General features: G+C 70.3%; 3 protein-coding genes across 5 annotated transcripts; 1 reads left to right on the forward strand and 2 right to left on the reverse strand.

The window, feature by feature from the left end:
- The first annotated feature begins 688 nt into the window (after positions 1 to 688).
- LOC133628797 (protein FAM171A2-like) lies at positions 689 to 6,228 on the forward strand. Its single transcript, XM_062018196.1, is given in 9 exon segments — positions 689 to 1,563; positions 2,896 to 2,988; positions 3,076 to 3,234; positions 3,316 to 3,492; positions 3,617 to 3,733; positions 3,820 to 3,946; positions 4,550 to 4,856; positions 4,858 to 5,855; positions 6,101 to 6,228. Coding segments are annotated over 9 exon segments (2,742 nt in total). The 5' UTR covers positions 689 to 854; the 3' UTR covers positions 6,156 to 6,228.
- A 323-nt stretch (positions 6,229 to 6,551) lies between these two features.
- Positions 6,552 to 11,119, reverse strand: LOC133628810 (progranulin-like). 2 transcript variants are annotated; one of them, XM_062018355.1, is made up of 13 exons: positions 11,059 to 11,119; positions 9,796 to 9,893; positions 9,584 to 9,661; positions 9,398 to 9,482; positions 9,204 to 9,307; positions 8,980 to 9,121; positions 8,773 to 8,879; positions 8,407 to 8,512; positions 8,228 to 8,325; positions 7,305 to 7,541; positions 6,999 to 7,112; positions 6,830 to 6,967; positions 6,552 to 6,750 (listed from the first exon to the last, which is right to left on the reverse strand). In XM_062018355.1, the coding sequence occupies exons 2-13, from the start codon at positions 9,877 to 9,879 to the stop codon at positions 6,631 to 6,633; spliced, it is 1,413 nt and encodes a 470-aa protein (XP_061874339.1). In that variant the 5' UTR covers positions 9,880 to 9,893; positions 11,059 to 11,119; the 3' UTR covers positions 6,552 to 6,630. The 2 variants fall into 2 exon arrangements, with proteins under 2 accessions (XP_061874339.1, XP_061874338.1); XM_062018354.1 differs by having other exon boundaries at positions 6,830 to 7,112.
- Positions 11,120 to 11,582: 463 nt separating this feature from the next.
- Positions 11,583 to 15,882, reverse strand: LOC133628858 (transmembrane protein 98-like). 2 transcript variants are annotated; one of them, XM_062018675.1, is made up of 7 exons: positions 15,853 to 15,882; positions 13,328 to 13,583; positions 13,071 to 13,202; positions 12,708 to 12,741; positions 12,518 to 12,633; positions 12,355 to 12,414; positions 11,583 to 11,860 (listed from the first exon to the last, which is right to left on the reverse strand). In XM_062018675.1, the coding sequence occupies exons 2-7, from the start codon at positions 13,456 to 13,458 to the stop codon at positions 11,656 to 11,658; spliced, it is 678 nt and encodes a 225-aa protein (XP_061874659.1). In that variant the 5' UTR covers positions 13,459 to 13,583; positions 15,853 to 15,882; the 3' UTR covers positions 11,583 to 11,655. The 2 variants fall into 2 exon arrangements, with proteins under 2 accessions (XP_061874659.1, XP_061874658.1); XM_062018674.1 differs by lacking the exon at positions 15,853 to 15,882 and adding an exon at positions 14,684 to 14,729.
- Between the last annotated feature and the right edge of the window lie 155 nt (positions 15,883 to 16,037).

Consider the following 16,037-nt stretch of genomic DNA (forward strand, 5'->3'; position numbering starts at 1 on the left):
CCTGGCAGGCTCGGGCTGGCACCTCCAGCAGTGCTGACAGTGGTGACGGGGCACAGGGATGGGTACCCAGGTCCTGCTACCACCCCCTCCCCCCAGCACGGCACCGCGAGGCCATACTGGGAGGCACTGGGGAGGTGCCAGCGTGCCCTGTGCCACCAGCTGGGGACCCCTCGGAGGGGGAGCTTGTGCCCATGGAGAACGGGATGGAGGGGTGTGTCTCCCCTTTACTGGGGGATGGCACCGTGCCCTCCCTCTCTGAAGGGGTCCCAGCTGTCCCCCGGCAGCTGCGGGTGGCCCACACGTGGCCTTGGGGACATTCCTGCCCCCGGGTGCCAGCTGTCCCTGGCATGTTGGGGGGAACACCCCCGGGAGCCCCCTCCCCAGCACCAAGCAGCTGCTGCAAGTTCCTCCCTCCCCCGGCCCTTTGGCCCAGCTGGGCAGCATCAGGCTGGGGCCGGGGGGGGTTGCCCGGTGGGGTGGGGTTTTGGGGGGCAGGACGTTGCCCGGGGGTGGCACAGGGTCCCGCTGGCCCCGGTGGGATGAAGGAGGTCGTTGCCAGGGTGACGGCCGGGCCGGCTGCCAAGGGCCCCGGGCTCATGCGCAGGGAGCTGCCAGCCCTGGGGGGGGCGGGGGCATGGAGAGGGGCGTGCTGCCCCCCGGCCCTGCCCTGCCTCGGGGGTGGGGACCCCCCCAAACACGGGTGAGCTGCACCCCGAGGGGGGAATGGCCCCAGTGGCTCCTGTTGGGGGGCTGAGAGGGACAGGATGGGGCGCAGCCGCCTATGTGGGCACAGCACCCCGCAGCTACAGCCCCCCTGACCACTCCCCTCAGGGGGGCACGGGGTGGGCACAGGCATGATGCCCATACCCCTGTGGGGTGGAGGCTGTGACCCACCAGGATCAGTACCACTACTGTATTGGGATGGTGCCCAGGAACCCCCCAGGATAGTGCCCATGACCCCTCAGGGTGGTCTCACCATTCTCCTGATATGTGTCCCACCACCCTGCCAGGATGCCCCCATGCCCCCAGGATGCTGGCTCTGCCCCCAGGATGCTGGCTCTGCCCCCAGGATGCCCCCATGCCCCCAGGATGCCCCCAGGATGCTGGCTCTGCCCCCAGGATGCTGGCTCTGCCCCCAGGATGCTGGGCATGCCCCCAGCATGCTGGCTATTGCCCCGGGATGCTCCCATGCCCCCAGCATACTGGCTATTGCCCCAGGATGCCCCCATGCCCCCAGGATGCCCCCGCACCCCCCCAGCACGTTCCCCCACCCCCTCCCATCGCTGCCTGTTGGGGTGGGCGCCCCGTGCCCACCTCCCCCTCTTGTCCCCGCAGAGGTGCTGCTGAAGGTGCAGGTGTATGAGAGCGGGTCCCTGGCACCGCTGGCACACGCAGCCCTGGAGGTGTTCGGCAACCGCAGCTCGCTGGCCGCGGGCACCACGGACGCCGAGGGCACGGGGCTGCTGCCCGTCCCGTACCGCCTGGGCACCCGCGTGCTCGTCACCGCCGCCCGCCGCGGCCACCTCCCCGCCTCCGTGCCCTGGCACGTCAGCAAGCTGCCCCGTGAGTCACTGCCCGCCTGGGGCACGGGGGGCACGGCGCCTCGCTGGGGGAGGGGGCATGGGGGCACCCTGGCACCTTACAGGGGGATGGGGCATGGGGGGCACCCTGGCACCTTACAGGGGAATGGGGTATGGGGGGCACCCTGGCACCTTACAGGGGGATGGGGCATGGGGGGACTGGCACCTTACAGGGGGATGGGGTATGGGGGGCACCCTGGCACCTTACAGGGGGATGGGGTATGGGGGGCACCCTGGCACCTTACAGGGGGATGGGGGATGATGGGGGACCCCAGCACTCTACTGGGGGGGCTCTGGGTTATATAGGGCATTGCAGCACCTTACTGGGGGGCCCTGATGGAGCATCCCAGCACCTTATATAGGGCATCCCAGCACCCTACTGGGGGGATCTGGGACTCAGTGGGCACCCCAGCACCTTACTGGGGGGTCTGGGACATGATGGGCATCCCAACAGCATGCTGGGGGGCTCTGGGATGTGATGGGGGTTCCCAGCACTGTAATGGGGGGCTATGGGTTATATGGGGCATCCCATATGGGGACCCTATGGGGAGCGCTGGGACTGAGTGGGCACCTCAGCACTTACTGGGTTATATGGGGCTCTGGGTTATATGGGCACCCTGGCATCTTACTGGGGGGGATCTCTGTGCCCTTATAGGAGTCTCCAATCCTTTACTGGAGGCTTCCATCCTTTCTAGGGGGAGGAGGAGGGTGGCAGTGTCCTGTTGGCCCTGAAGTGCCCCATCCTGGGCGGGGGGGCAGCGGGGGCACCCTGGGCCGGGTGCCAGCCCTTGTCCCGGGGCAGCGCGGCGTCGATGGGGTCACCTTGCTGAGGGGGGCACGTGGGAATGCTCAGCTGGGGGGGCACGGGATGGGGGGCAGGGATTGGAGTCACAGGGAGTGCAGGGTGTGAGGATGGGGGTGCAGGGATTGGGGGGTGCAGGGATGAAGGTGCAAAGCTGGGGATGTGGGGGTGCAGAGATGGTGGGGAGGGAGGGTGCAGGCATTGGAGGGGGTGTAGGAATGAGGGTGGAGGTTTAGGGGGTGCACGGTTGGGGGTCTCACAAGGAAGGAGGGTGCAGGGTTGGGGGGTGCATGTGGTGGGTGGGACAGTGGGTGTGGGGGTGTGCAAGGAGCGGGGAGCCCTGTGGATCTTGGGGGCGCACGTGGCTGTGTCCAGGAGTAGTTGGGGGGTACATAGTCCGTGTTGGGTGCCCTCACTGCCCCATCCCCACCTGCTCTGCGGAGCCCACTCCGGGGGGCTGTGGAGGGGGTACGACGGGCGTTGCTGAGGTGCCCTTGCCCGTGCCCCGCGCAGTGTACGCCTCCATCAGCCTCTACCTGCTCCCCGAGCGTCCCGCCACCCTCATCCTCTACGAGGACCTGGTGCAGATCCTCCTGGGCTCGCCAGGTGAGCCATGGCAGCGGAGGGCCGGGGCAGGGCAGGGGGTCGGTGCTGGCCCCCTGCGCGCTGCCACCCGCCCCGTCCCGTCGGCAGGTGCCCGCGGGCAGCCGTGGGCGCAGTTCCCGCGGAGGGCAGCGCGTCTGCCCCGCAGCTCTACCTACAGCCAGCTCGCCGCGTCCCTCACCGCGGCCACCGGCCCCGGCCCAGCCCGAGCCTTCCCCGCCTTCCTCGGCGCCGAGCAGGACGGCAGCGGTACGGGGAGGGGATGGAGGGGGGCTCCGGGGACCCGCTGCCGCCTCGCGAGGTGACGCCGGCCGCGCCCTGTGCCCGCAGCCGATGCCAGCTGGCTGGAGCTGCTGCCCGTGGCCGCGCTCAGCGTGCACCTCTTCACGGGCAACGGCACGGACGTGCCCCTGGCCGGCCCGGTGCAGCTCTCCATCCCCCTGGCACCCGACGCCGGCTCCCTGGTAGGCAGCAGCGTGCCAGCCTGGAGGTTTGACCCCAAAAGCGGTGAGTGTGGGGGGCGGCGGAGGGAGCTGCTGGGGAGGGGTGGGATGGGTTTGGGGGGGTGGGATGGGTTTGGGGGGGAGGGGCTGAGCCCCCCGCGGCGGGGGCTGGACGTGTGTGCTCGCAGGGCTGTGGGTGCGCAACGGGACGGGGCTCATCCGGAAGGAGGGGCGGCAGCTCTACTGGACCTTCGTCTCGTCCCAGTTGGGATACTGGGCGGCGGCTCTGCCCTCGTCTGGCACAGGTAAGGGGTGTGGGGGGGAGGTTCCCCATGCCCTGGGTGCCCTGGGGTGCTCTGGCAGAGCCCCCTCTGACCCCGCTGTGCCCCAGGGCTGGTGACCATGGCGGCGGGAGTGACGGACATCACCACCTACCACACCATCTTCCTCCTCACCATCCTGGGAGCGCTGGCCCTGCTCGTCCTCATCCTCCTCTGCCTCCTCATCTACTACTGCAGGTCAGCACCCCCTATCCGTCCCTCCATGGGGTCCCCACAGCCGCCTGGGAGGGGGGTCACACATCCTCCCGCCCCATCCTGCCTGGCACTCCCCAGCAGCTGGGCATGGGGAGGGGAGAAACCCTTGGGTGCCCCACAGATGGCTTTGATGGGGGAGTGGGCATCAGCCCCATGTACCCCCAGTGCTTCATAGCTGGGTAGGGGAAGAGCCACCACCCCCTTATACCCTGTGTGCCCTGTAGGTGGTGTGAGGGGTTTGCACTGCTTCCCAGCACCCCTGGGTGCCCTATAGCTGATTTGGAGGCTGTGCACCCCTCCCAGCACCCCTGAGTGCCCTATAGCTGGTTTGGAGGCTGTGCAGCCCTCCCAGCACCCCTGAGTGCCCTATAGCTGGTTTGGAGGCTGTGCAGCCCTCCCAGCACCCGAGTGCCCTGTAGCTGGTTTGGAGGCTGTGCACCCCTCCCAGCACCCCTGGGTGCCCTGTAGCTTTAGAAGGGCTGCCCTGCCCCACGCTGGGAGCCCCCACCCTGCAGCCCCCTCTGGGCGAGTAAGGAGGGAGCGCAGCCCGTTCCCAGCCCCCGACGGCGCTGCCGGTCCCCGCAGGCGCCGGTGCCTGAAGCCGCGGGCTCAGCACCGCAAGCTGCCGCTGCCGGGGCCGCTGGACGCTGCCCGACGGGACCAGTCCACGTCCGTGTCGCAGCTGGATCTGCTGTGCGGGGGCAGCCACCTGGAGACGGCGTCGTCGGGGGGGGACACGGACGTGCCCACCCCTACCTTACCCCCCGCGCCAGCCCCAGCCCCAGCCCCAGCCGCCCCCCGGGAGCTGCCCCCGGCCCGGCCGGACTTTTTCCAAGCGCCGGCCCCCCCGCAGCTGCGCCCCGGCCCCCGGCCCGCCGCCGCCACGCTGGCGCCCCCCCCGCCGCCGCCAGCCCCCCGCCCCGGACGACTACGGGCGGCCCGGGGAAGCCTTCGGCCTCAGGGCCGCGCGCTCGGTGGACGGGCTGCAGCCCCCCGACGAGCACCCCCGGGCCGCCCCCGCCTTCCCCCCCCGGCCCCCGTCGCCCCCCGGCTTTGCCCGTTACGGGGGGCAAGCGGCCGAGCCCCCGCCGCCCGAGCCGCCGCCGCGGCCGCCCTCGCTGGCCCCCCCGGGCCCCCTGCTGCTGTGCGGGCCCCTGGAGCGGGCGGGGGGCCCCGACGACGTGTACCGGGGGGTGATGCCCACCCTGCTCATCCCCGCCCGGTACATGCGCCTGGCCCCCGGCGAGCCCGACGGACCCCCCGACGGCGACGGGGCTGCCGGGGCGGCGGCGGCGGCGGCGGCTCCCCCCGCTCCGGCCGCCGGCCCCGCGTTCGAGGAAGGGGAGAGCTGGGGGGCGGCCCGCGGGCCGCAGCCCGTGAGCGGCTCGGTGGCCATCCCGGTGCTGCTGGACGGGTCGGCGGTGGCGCAGCTGAACGGCGAGCTGCAGGCGCTGGCGGGGCAGCCGCTCCTGGAGCTGGCGGGGCCGCCCCCGCCCCGAGCCTGGTTCGTGTCCCTGGACGGCCGCTCCTCGCAGGTCCGACACTCCTACATCGACCTGCAGGGCGGGGAGAGGGGTCCCCCGGGCCCCGCCGCCCCGCCCCGGCCCCCCCGAGCGCTGGGGGCCGGGGCAGAGGACGGGGGGTCGCGGCCGCCCCCCGGCGCGGCTTCCCCCGAGGACAGCTCGCTGGCTCCTCTGCTGGAAGCGGCGGCCGGGGGGCGGCGGGGGGGCGGCAGCGGCCGCAGCAGCGCCAGCGAAGCCCCCCGCGACTCGCTGACCAGCCCCGAGGAGGAGGCGATGGCCGAGGGCGGCGACGGGGGCGACGACGGGGGCGACCGCAAAAGCCCGTGGCAGCGACGGGAGGAGCGGCCGCTGATGGTCTTCAACGTCAGGTGAGGTGGGGAGGGGGCTGCACAGCCCGAGGGGGCGGAGAGGGAGGGTCACGACCCCTCCTCAGCCTTCATCCCACCCGTCATCCTTCATCCCACCCATCATCCTTCATCCCACCCCATCCCACATCCATGAGCCCCTCCACTGCTCCTGCCCCCCCCCAATTCACCCCCCTTTCGTTTTGGGGGTGTAACTGTGTTTCCCCCCCCCAATATGCTGAGCCCCATCCCCACTTGTGTCCCTGCAGGGCAGGGGGGGCTGGCAGTGCCCCCCGGGCCAGCGGTGCCTCCAAGCTGCCATAGGAGCTGGGGAGGGGGCTGAGGATGATGAAGGGGGGGGGTATCCATGTGCCTCCTCCTCCCTCTCTAAACATTTCCCCCCCCCCACCACCCTCGGCTTTGGATTTTAACCGTTGTTTCTAAACGTTTTCTACGTGGTGAGGATGAAGAGAAGCCAGCGAGGGCTGGGCTGGGGGGCGGGGGCACGGGGGGACCCTCCCCTGGCACCGCCTGCGCCCGGCCGGGCTGGGCTGGGGCTGCTGCCTCGGCCTCAGATGCCATTAATATATTAAAAAGGGAAAAACCCACCCTCCTATGGCTCCTGCCTCAGTTTCCCTCCACCTCCTGCCTCAGTTTCCCTCCACCTCCTGCCTCAGTTTCCCTGCCACCCCCCCCCGAGGAGCACAGAGGGGAGGGGGCTTATCCTAGAAACCTTTTATTGAAGCGGCGTCTCCCAGGGCTGGGCTGGGCTGGGGGGCTGAGGGTGACTCTGGAGCCATCAGAGCAAGCCCCTGCGGGGAGGGGGCAGGTCCCAGCGCTGGGGGCTGCAGCCCCAGCCCCCCGCCAGGCAGCGGGACCCCCCTGGGCAGCAGTGGCGGCCGTCGGAGCAGCAGGAGCCCTGCGGGGAGAGACGGCCTTGAGGAGCTGGGGGGGGCAAATGGGGGTGTGGGGGTGTGTTGATGCCCTCCCCAACTCACCTGCGGGAAGGGGCAGCACCCCCAGGCCCCCCCCGGGGCACGGCAGCAGCGCTGGCCGCTGTGGCAGGAGCGGGTGGCATCGCAGGGCACGGCCCCGGGGGCTCGCAGCGCCGTGGGGACCCCGGCTGGGCGGGGGGGCTGGCAGCACAGGGGTGGGCAGCAGCAGCACAGGGGTGGGCAGCAGCACAGGGGTGGGCAGCAGCAGCTTCTCGCAGCTCTGGGCAGCCTCGTTGCAGGTGTAGCCCTGGGGACAGCAGTGCTCGTGGTCCCGGCAGCACACGGCCTGGGTGGGATAAAGGAGGCAGGGAGGGGGATTAATGGGGCACCCAGTCGTGGGGGTGCCCACGTGCCATCTCACCCTCTGACCCATCTACCCCCCACCTCATCCACAGCACCCCATGGCCCTGTGCCCACGATCCCTCCCACCCCGGCACAGCCTTCCCCCCCCAACCATCCCAGGACGCCCCCCACGGACCTGCTCGAGCGGGCAGCAGCCCCAGGTGCCCAGGTTGAGGCGGCAGCACGTGCTGCCATCGGGGCAGCTGGTCTCCTGGTCACACCTGACGCCCCCAGCCCGGGTGCTGCTCAGCGCCGGGCTCTTGCGCAGCCACGGCCGCCGCTCCCCGGCCGCCGCCTGCAGGCAGCTGCCCCCCTCGGGGTCGCACGTGAAGCCTTGGGGGCAGCAGTGCACGTGGTCGGGGCAGCACACGGCCTGGGGGGGCAAAACGTGGAGGGGAGGGGGAGCTGAGAACAGTTTGTACCCCTGGGCACCCCCCCAAACCGTCCGTCCCCCCCCAGCTCCATCCCCACTTGGAGGGGTGGGGAAATGGGGACCCTCTTGTCATCCTTGTGTGTGTGTCCCACGGGTCACACGATGGTCCCTGAGCATCCCAGTGGCCTCAAGGCCTTTAAACTGGTCCCAGTTAGCAAAGGCGTGTCAGCCCCCTCCCCTCCATGCTCATGGGCCATCAGGGGAGTGGGAGCCCCATGCTTGGGGGCCTGGGGACAGGGGACATCACCCTGCACAGGGGACAGCAGCCACTGTTGCTTTTGGGGGGAACAGGGCACATCTCCCTTGTCCCTCCTGAAGCAAGGGGTCAGCAGGCATCATCCCTTCCAGAGGGACAGGGGACATCTGCCCTTGTCCCTCCTGGGGGCACAGGAGACGCTGGCCACCATCCCTGCCAGGCCACAGGGTCACCAGCCCCCATCCCACCCAGGGCACAGGTGCCCTCTTGAATGCCCCACATCCCCTCGTGCCCCAGCTCCAGGAACCCTCCAGCCCCATCCCCCCACCAAGGACACCTCAGCCCCCACCCCAATGTGGGTCCCCCCTGCCAAGTGGTGACCTCCAGGGTGTCCTTGTCCCCCCCTCACCCCCCCAGGTGCCCCCCAGACCTGCTCCAGCGGGCAGCAGCCCCAGGCCCCGGAGCTGAGGCGGCAGCACGTGTTCCCATTGGGGCAGCTCGTCTGGTCGTCACAGCGCACGTCCCGCCCTGGCACGGGGCAGTCAGGGCTGGAGGGGTGCCCCCCAGCGCTGGGGGGGCTGCCCCTGGGGCAGTGGGGGGCGCTCTCACCTTTGGGCAGCAGTGCCAGGGGCTTTGCTGAGGTGCAGGTGGAACGCTCCAGGTCGCAGGTTGTGCCCTGGGGGCAGCAGTGGAGCCCGTCCCCGCAGCACACGGCCTGGCATGGGGCAGACATGGGCAGTGTCAGTGCCAGCAGGGATAGAGGGGGCGATGGGGAGGGGGCTGGTGCAGGGGCAGGGCACCTGGTACTCAATACGGGGGGGCATGGCAGAGGGGTGCCCAATCTGGTATGGGGGGCCCAATTTAGAGTGCATGGCATGGCGGGGTACAGTCCCTGATGAGGAGGGTGGCCCCTGGTCCTGTGTGCTGGGGGCGTGCTGGTGGGCACAGGCTGCCCAGCGTGGGCTCTGCACTCACGTTCTGGAGCGGGCAGCAGCCGAAGTGGCGCGTGGGCAGGCGGCAGCACGTGGCACCGTCGGGACACGCCGAGCGCCCGTCGGGACACAGCACCTGGCGCAGCACCACTGCAAGGAAGGGTGGCACGGCACAGACACGGGCTCCCCGCGCCCCCACCGCCTCCCTGCGGCCCCCACACGCCTCCCCCGGGGTGGGCACAGCCCTTACCTGAGGCCGGGGGCTGGCGCTTCCAGGCGGGGAAGGTGGTGCCCATGGGCAGGGCTCCGGCGGGCGAGACGCAGCGCCCGTGTGCCAGGTCGCAGGTGGTGCCGTGGGGGCAGCAGTGCACCTTGTCGGCACAGCACGAGGCCTGCGGGCACCAGGCACACCCCCTGTCACCACCCTGTGCTCCGTGCCCACCCCCACGACGTGCCCCCCAAACCCCCCCGTACCTGGGGCATGGGGCAGCAGCCCCACGCGCCGCCCTCCGTCACGCAGCACGTGGCATCGTCCGGGCACTCCGAGTGGCCATCGGGGCAGGGGATGGCACGAGGGGCTGTGGAGGGTGGGTGTGGGGTCAGGGGTGTCCCTCCCTCCCTGTGCCCACCCCTGGTGCCCCCCTCCCCACCCCTGAGCCCCGCCATACCGGGGGAGGTGACACAGGACGCGCCGTCGGCGCTGCAGCGGGAGCCTCGGGGGCAGCAGCGGTGCCCGTGGGCACAGGGCACGTCCTGCGGGCAGAGAAAGGGGCGTGGAGGCGGGGGGGAAGGGAAAAGACCCCCCCAAAGGATAGAGGGAGAAGGGGAAACTGAGGCAGGGGGGGTATGCTCACCCCTGGCAGCGGGCATGAGGCTGTGGCGGGGCACGGCGAGCCATCCTGGCACAGCCCCGCGCTGCTGGTGGGCACCGCCTGGGGTGGGGGCAACACCGGGGGTCACCAGGGCTGGGGGGGTCTGTGAGGGGTGCCCCCAGCCCCTGGCACTCACCAGGGGTCAGGATGGGACAGGGGGGGTCAGTGAGGGGTCCCCCTCCCCTGGCACTCACCGGGGGGGCAGGGCAGGGCTGCCCATCAGGACACGGCTGCCGGGCTGCAGCCAGCGCCAGGCACAGCAGCACGAGGCTCCTCATGGCACCGGGGGCACCTGTGGGCACCGACCCCCCGCGGGACCCCCCCCGTGCCTCAGTTTCCCCCCAGCTCAGCGCCCTGGTGCCACCCCCCAAGCTCCCGATTCCCCTTTCGTCCCAGGCTGCTGGGGGGCTGCGGGGGGTTCCCCGGGGTGCCCAGTGCGGTGTGTGGCACCCCCGGTGCCAGCCGCAGCACCCCGATGCCATCTCCCTGCGGTGCAGGATGTGGGGGGGCCCCATGAGCTTCCCCCCCCCCGCCTCACTTCCACATCACTTTCACTTCCCCGTGCCCACGTGCTGTGCCCCCCCCGCGCCTGCTGCGCCCTTCCCCACCGGGAGGGGGAAACTGAGGCACGGACAGACCTTGGGCACTGCCCCCCCACCCCAGCCGCCAGGACCCTGCCAAGGAAAGGGCTCAGCTCCTGCTCCCAGTACCCCCCAGCCCCATGACTCCCAGTGCCTCCCCGGACCTTCCAGTGCCTCCCAGTGCTCCCAGTATCCCCCAATACCCCCATCCCCATGACTCCCAGTGCCCCCTTGGACCTTCCAGTGCTTCCCAGCACCTCCCAGTGCTCCCAGTATCCCCCAGTACCCCTCATCCCCATGACTCCCAATGTCCCCCGGACCTTCCAGTGCCTCCCAGTATCCCCACCGCCATGACTCCCAGTGCCCCCTTGGACCTTCCAGTGCCTCCCAGTATCCCCACCGCCATGACTCCCAGTGCCCCCTTGGACCTTCCAGTGCCTCCCAGTGCTCCCAGTATCCCCCAGTACCCCTCATCCCCATGACTCCCAGTGCTCCCCGGACCTCCCAGTGCTCCCAGTATCCCCCAGTACCCCCATCCCCACGACTCCCAGTGCCCCCTTGGACCTTCCAGTGCCTCCCAGTGCTCCCAGTATCCCCCAGTACCCCTCATCCCCATGACTCCCAGTGCTCCCCGGACCTCCCAGTGCTCCCAGTATCCCCCAGTACCCCCATCCCCACGACTCCCAGTGCCTCCCGGACCTCCCAGTGCCTCCCAGTGCTCCCAGTATCCCCCAGTACCCCCATCCCCTCGACTCCCAGTGCCCCCCGGACCTCCCAGTGCCCCCCCGCCCAGGACTGCCGGTGCCCCCGGCCGCTGCAGCGGGTCGCAGGGCCGGCAGCGCCCCCCGCCCGCCCCCGCCGCCCCCCGCCCGGTACCGCTGCAGCTCGCGCGGGGTCACAGCCGCACCGCCAGGGTCGCGCCGCGGGACAGCCCCCCAAGCCCCGCCCCCCACCCCCATTGGCTAACAGCGCCGCTCTGCCCGGCTCCCATTGGCCAGCTCGCGGAAAGGGGCGGGGCAGGGGCCGGAGCGTAACCCCGCCCTCGGCGCCGCGTGACGCACCGCCACGTGACCGCAGCCCCCCCCCAGGAGCGCGTTGGGTGCGATGAGTGTGTCGGGTCTCAGCCCGGGGAGGTCCCGGCGCGACCCCTGCCCGGCCCCGCTCAGCCACACAGCCCCACGGCCCCCTGCACTCCCACCATTCCCCCGCAAAGCCCCTCGGTGTCCCCCGACCCTCCCAACCTGCCCCCAAACCCTCTGCCAAGCCCCCCAAATCCCCCCTAAACTCCCCTCCTTCCCCCCTAAACCCCTCCAGACCCCCCTCAACGTCCCCAAACCCTCCCAATCCCCCTCTCCCAACCCCTCTCCATCCCAAAAGCCACAGTGCCAGCGTAGCCCGACACACCCCGTCCCTTCGCAGGGGGTGGGATGCCCCCGGGCGGCTCCCGGGGGGGTTTATTGGAGGGGAGGGGGGTCAGATGGGCGACTGCTCGTGGCGGAAGGGCTCGGGGGGGAGCGGGCGGGGGGATTCGGTGGCCAGGGCAGCCTGGCGCAGGGCTGCCATGTGCTCCTCGGCCGCTGCCAGCGAGCGCTCGACCCAGAGGCGAGCGGAGGGTTGTTGGCACACGGAGCGGCTCACCAGCACCAAGTGACTGACGGACAGCAGCAGCGCGGCGGCCCTGCGACACGCGGGGACACGTCACCCCACGCACAGCCCCACGCACAGCCCCACGCACACACACACACTGCTGCTCTGCCTCAGTTTCCCCGGCTCTGCTCCCCTCCCTGGGTCATGGGGTGGGATGTTGGTGTGCCCCCTGAACCCCCTAAACGACACCCATGGGGATCCCCCCCTCCCTGGGTCATGGGATGTGATGTTGGTGTGTCCCCCTGAACCCCTTAAACAACACCCATGGGGATCCCCCCCTCCCTGGAGTGGGATGTTGGTGTGCCCCCCCTGAACCCCTAAATGACACCCATGGGCATCCCCCCCTCCCTGGGTCATGGGGTGGGATGCTGGTGTGTCCCCCCCCACTCCCTAAATGACACCCCTGGGGATGCCCACCATCCAAATCATGGGGTATGATGCCGGTGTGCCCCCCCTGAACCCCCCAAATGACACCCATGGGTGTCTCCCCTTTCCCCAGGGAGGGTCCCCATCACCCCCCATCACCTGGCATCCAGCAGTTTGGGGTCCAGCGGTGGGTACATGGATCTCACCACATCATCCACCCTGCAGCAGGGCCAGCCTTAGCCACAGGGCACACAGTGGGGACCCCCAAACACAGTGACTCCCCCCTAGAACCCCCTCCCTGGCCCTGCCACCCCCCTGTCACCTGGGGCTGATGCGTTTGGCCACCACCACGATGTCCCCCAGGCTGGAGGGGGATTTGAGGCGAGCTCCTGAGCCCATGGTCATGGCCACCAGCTTCTCTGTCAGCGTGTGGCAGATCTGGGGACACACACACACGGTGGGAGGGGGGACAGGGGGGGCACAGTGGCATCAGTGCCACCTCCAGCACTCACCTTCAGGATGGCGATGCAATGGGACACCAGACCCCTGTGGAGAGGGAGGGGGAGGTGAATGTGGGGGGACATCCCCCCAAATCCTCAGCTCCCGTGGCCCCCAGAGCCTTGGCACACTCCCACCCACCCCCCAGCTTGGGGATCATCCCTTTGGGGGCTTGCCCATGCCTTGGGGACCCCAAAATCCACTGCCCATGCCTTGGGGACCCCTCAAATCTCTGCCATCCCATGCTGGGGTGGGGTTGGCACTGCTTGGGGGTCCCCTGCAGTGGGGACATACATTTTGGGGGTGAATCTCTGCCATGCCACGCTTGGGGGTGCCCAGCAGCAGCAGGGGCATGCTTTGGGGTGCCCCAGACTCACGAGGCATCCTCCAGCCAGTCCTGGCTCTCCAGGATGGCCTCGATGTGGGGGTTGCTGATCACCACGTCGTCCAGCTCCAGCTCCGACGGCTCCGACGGCGTCTCGGCTGTGCCCATCAGATCCACGATGGGTCTGGAGTGAGGGGACACACGGGGACACCCCTGGGGACGGTGCCACCCTGGTGCCAGGGCTCCCAGGCGCCCCCGGCTGTGGGTGTCCCTGGCACAGGGGCACAGGGGGTGCCGCCGGGCGCTCACCTGGTGTCGGCGCGGTGCCGCAGGGCTTTGGGGCGGCAGTACCGCTGCCGGCACACCACCACCAGTGCCACCAGTGATGCCAGGAAGATGGTGGCCAGCACCCCGATGGCCACGATCACCACGGTCTCCATGGCCGGGCCCCGCTGCCAGGGGGGGGAGCTCAGGTGCTTGCTGCCATCCGGGCACGGAGGGGGCTGCGCTGCCGGGGGCACCCCAAGGCTTGGGAAGCCCCCTGCACGGGCTCTCGCCACGCACCCTGCACCCCAAAACACGGGCAGTCACCCACACACAGTCCCAAGGGGCTTTTCCAGGGCAGTGCCAGCCCTGGGGCACGAGGGGGATGCAGCAGGGGCTATAGGGACCCCAAATCTGGTCCCAGTGGAACTGTGGGGACCCCCCAAAGCCTTGTCCCTATGGGGATCTGTCTCTATGGGACCATGGGCACCCCCAGAGCTCTATCCTCATGGGGATCCCTAAGCCTCATCCCTATGGGGCTGCAGAGACCCCAAAGCCTGGTCCCAATGAGGCTGTGGGGACCCTCCAAATCTGATCCCTATGGGGACCTGTCTCTATGGGACCATGGGGACCCCCAGAACCCCATCCCTATGGGGCTACAGAGACCCCAAAGCCTGGTCCCAATGAGGCTGTGGGGACCCTCCAAATCTGATCCCTATGGAGACCTGTCTCTATGGGGCCATGGGGACCCCCAGAACCCCATCCCTATGGGGCTACAGAGACCCCAAAGCCTGGTCCCAATGAGGCTGTGGGGACCCTCCAAGTCTGATCCCTATGGAGACATGTCTCTATGGGGCCATGGAGACCCCCAGGGCCCCATCCCTATGGGGCTACAGAGACCCCAAAGCATGGTCCCAATGAGGCTGTGGGGACCCTCCAAGTCTGATCCCTATGGGGACCTGTCTCTATGGGGCCATGGGGACCCCCATCCCTATGGGGCTACAGAGACCCCAAAGCCTGGTCCCAATGGGGTTATGGAACCCCCCCAAGGACCTGTCTCTATGGGGTGATGAGGACCCCCAGAGCTTTGTCCTTATGGGGACCTCTGAGCCCAGTCCCTACAGGGGTCCTGTCTTTATGGGGCCACGGAGACCCCCCAAAGCCTTATCCCTACGTGCACCTCCAGAAGCCCCCATTGCCCTGAGCCCTCCCCAAAGCAGCCCCCACATCCCCCATCCCCACGGTGGCGGTTTGCAGCTCGCTGGCCGCTCCTGCCTCAGGGCCCAGCAGCCCGGGGCTGAGCCGGCGGGCTCCCTGTGTTGGCGGGGTGAGGGTCCCGCGGGGTGTGGGGGTCCCGCGGGGCTGTGGGGGGATGCCCAGCCGCGGCCGCCCCGTCCGTACCTGCAGCTGCCCCGGGGGCTCGGCCGCGGGCACCGGCACTTCCGCACCCGCCCGGGAGCGCCGCAGCCCGACCTTTACACCCTGACTCATGCGGGGCCCCCCCGCGCCGGGCAGGGGGGGCACAGCACCGACACCCCCCCCCGCCCCGTCCAGCCTCACTCCCGCCTTCTGCCTTCCCCCAAAGCCCGGCAATTGCAGCGGTTTGCCTCCCATCGCCTTCCCCTCCCATCCCCTCCCTCTCCCCGCGGGGCTTGGGGACATGCGGGGGGGTCACACGCACACACACACAGTGGCCCCGTCCCGCAACCCCCCCCCGCCCCCTTTCCCACTGCGATTAATGCCTTAAGAGGGATTTTGGCCGCTAAAGCCGCTCCTGCGCCGTAACCCCTTGGTGCCTGGTCCCGGGGGGATGTGACAGCCCTGGGGGGGATGCGACAGCCCTGGGGGGGGATGTCCCAACCCCCGGCACTGGGGGGGTCCCTGTTCCCGGATGGGTTGGGGTCGGATCCTTTTTGTGCAACGTCGAGCACTGAGCTGAGGGGGGGCGGGGGGGGCGCTGCTGCTGCTGGGGAGTCGGGGAGGGGAGACTGTGGTGTTGGGGGGGTTCTGGGGGGAGTGATGTAGTTGGGAAGGGTCTGGGGGGGTGATGCTGTCCAGGGGAGTCTGGGGTCCCAGTTAGGCTCGGGGTGGGGGGGGGGGAGCTGATGTTGTTGAAGGGGTCGGGGAGTCCTGGTGAGGTTTTGGGGTCCCACGGCGGGGGGGTGTCTCTATGGGGGGGTCCCACAGCGGGGGGATGTCTCTATACGGGGGTCTCACGGGGGGGGGGGATGTCTCTATGTGGGGGGGAGGGTCCTGCCCAGCCTTTGGGGGGGACGTCGCTCCCAGGGGTCCCTCACGACCCCGGGGGTCCCGTAACTCCGCGAAGGGGGGACACGCTCCCGAGGGTCCCATGGAGCGGGGGGGCATCGCTGCTGGGGTCCCGCACGGCGCCGGGGCGGGGGGAGGAGCGACCAGTCCCTGGGTCCCGCCGGGGGGGTCGCCCGCGGTCCCGCCCCGTCCCGCAAAGCCGCGCTCCCCCCCATCCCTTGGCGGGTCCCTGCGCGGGGCTGGGCGGAGTGACCCCCCCCTCGAGCCTCCTCCTCCCGCGACCCCCCAAACCCCCCCCGCACCTGGAGCCGCTCCGCGGTGGCCGCGCACAAGATGGAGCCGGGCGGGGGGCGCGGAGCGGGGCCGGCAGCGGGATGCTGCCCCCGCCCCCCCGGGCCCGCCCCGCGCCCCGCCCCGGGGGGGCCCCAGGGCTGCGCCAGGGTCTCGGGCTCTCCCGGTCCTGCCCATCGCTGCCCTCACGAAGCTT

Source organism: Colius striatus, chromosome Z (assembly GCF_028858725.1).
Source record: "Colius striatus isolate bColStr4 chromosome Z, bColStr4.1.hap1, whole genome shotgun sequence".
NCBI lineage: Eukaryota > Metazoa > Chordata > Aves > Coliiformes > Coliidae > Colius > Colius striatus.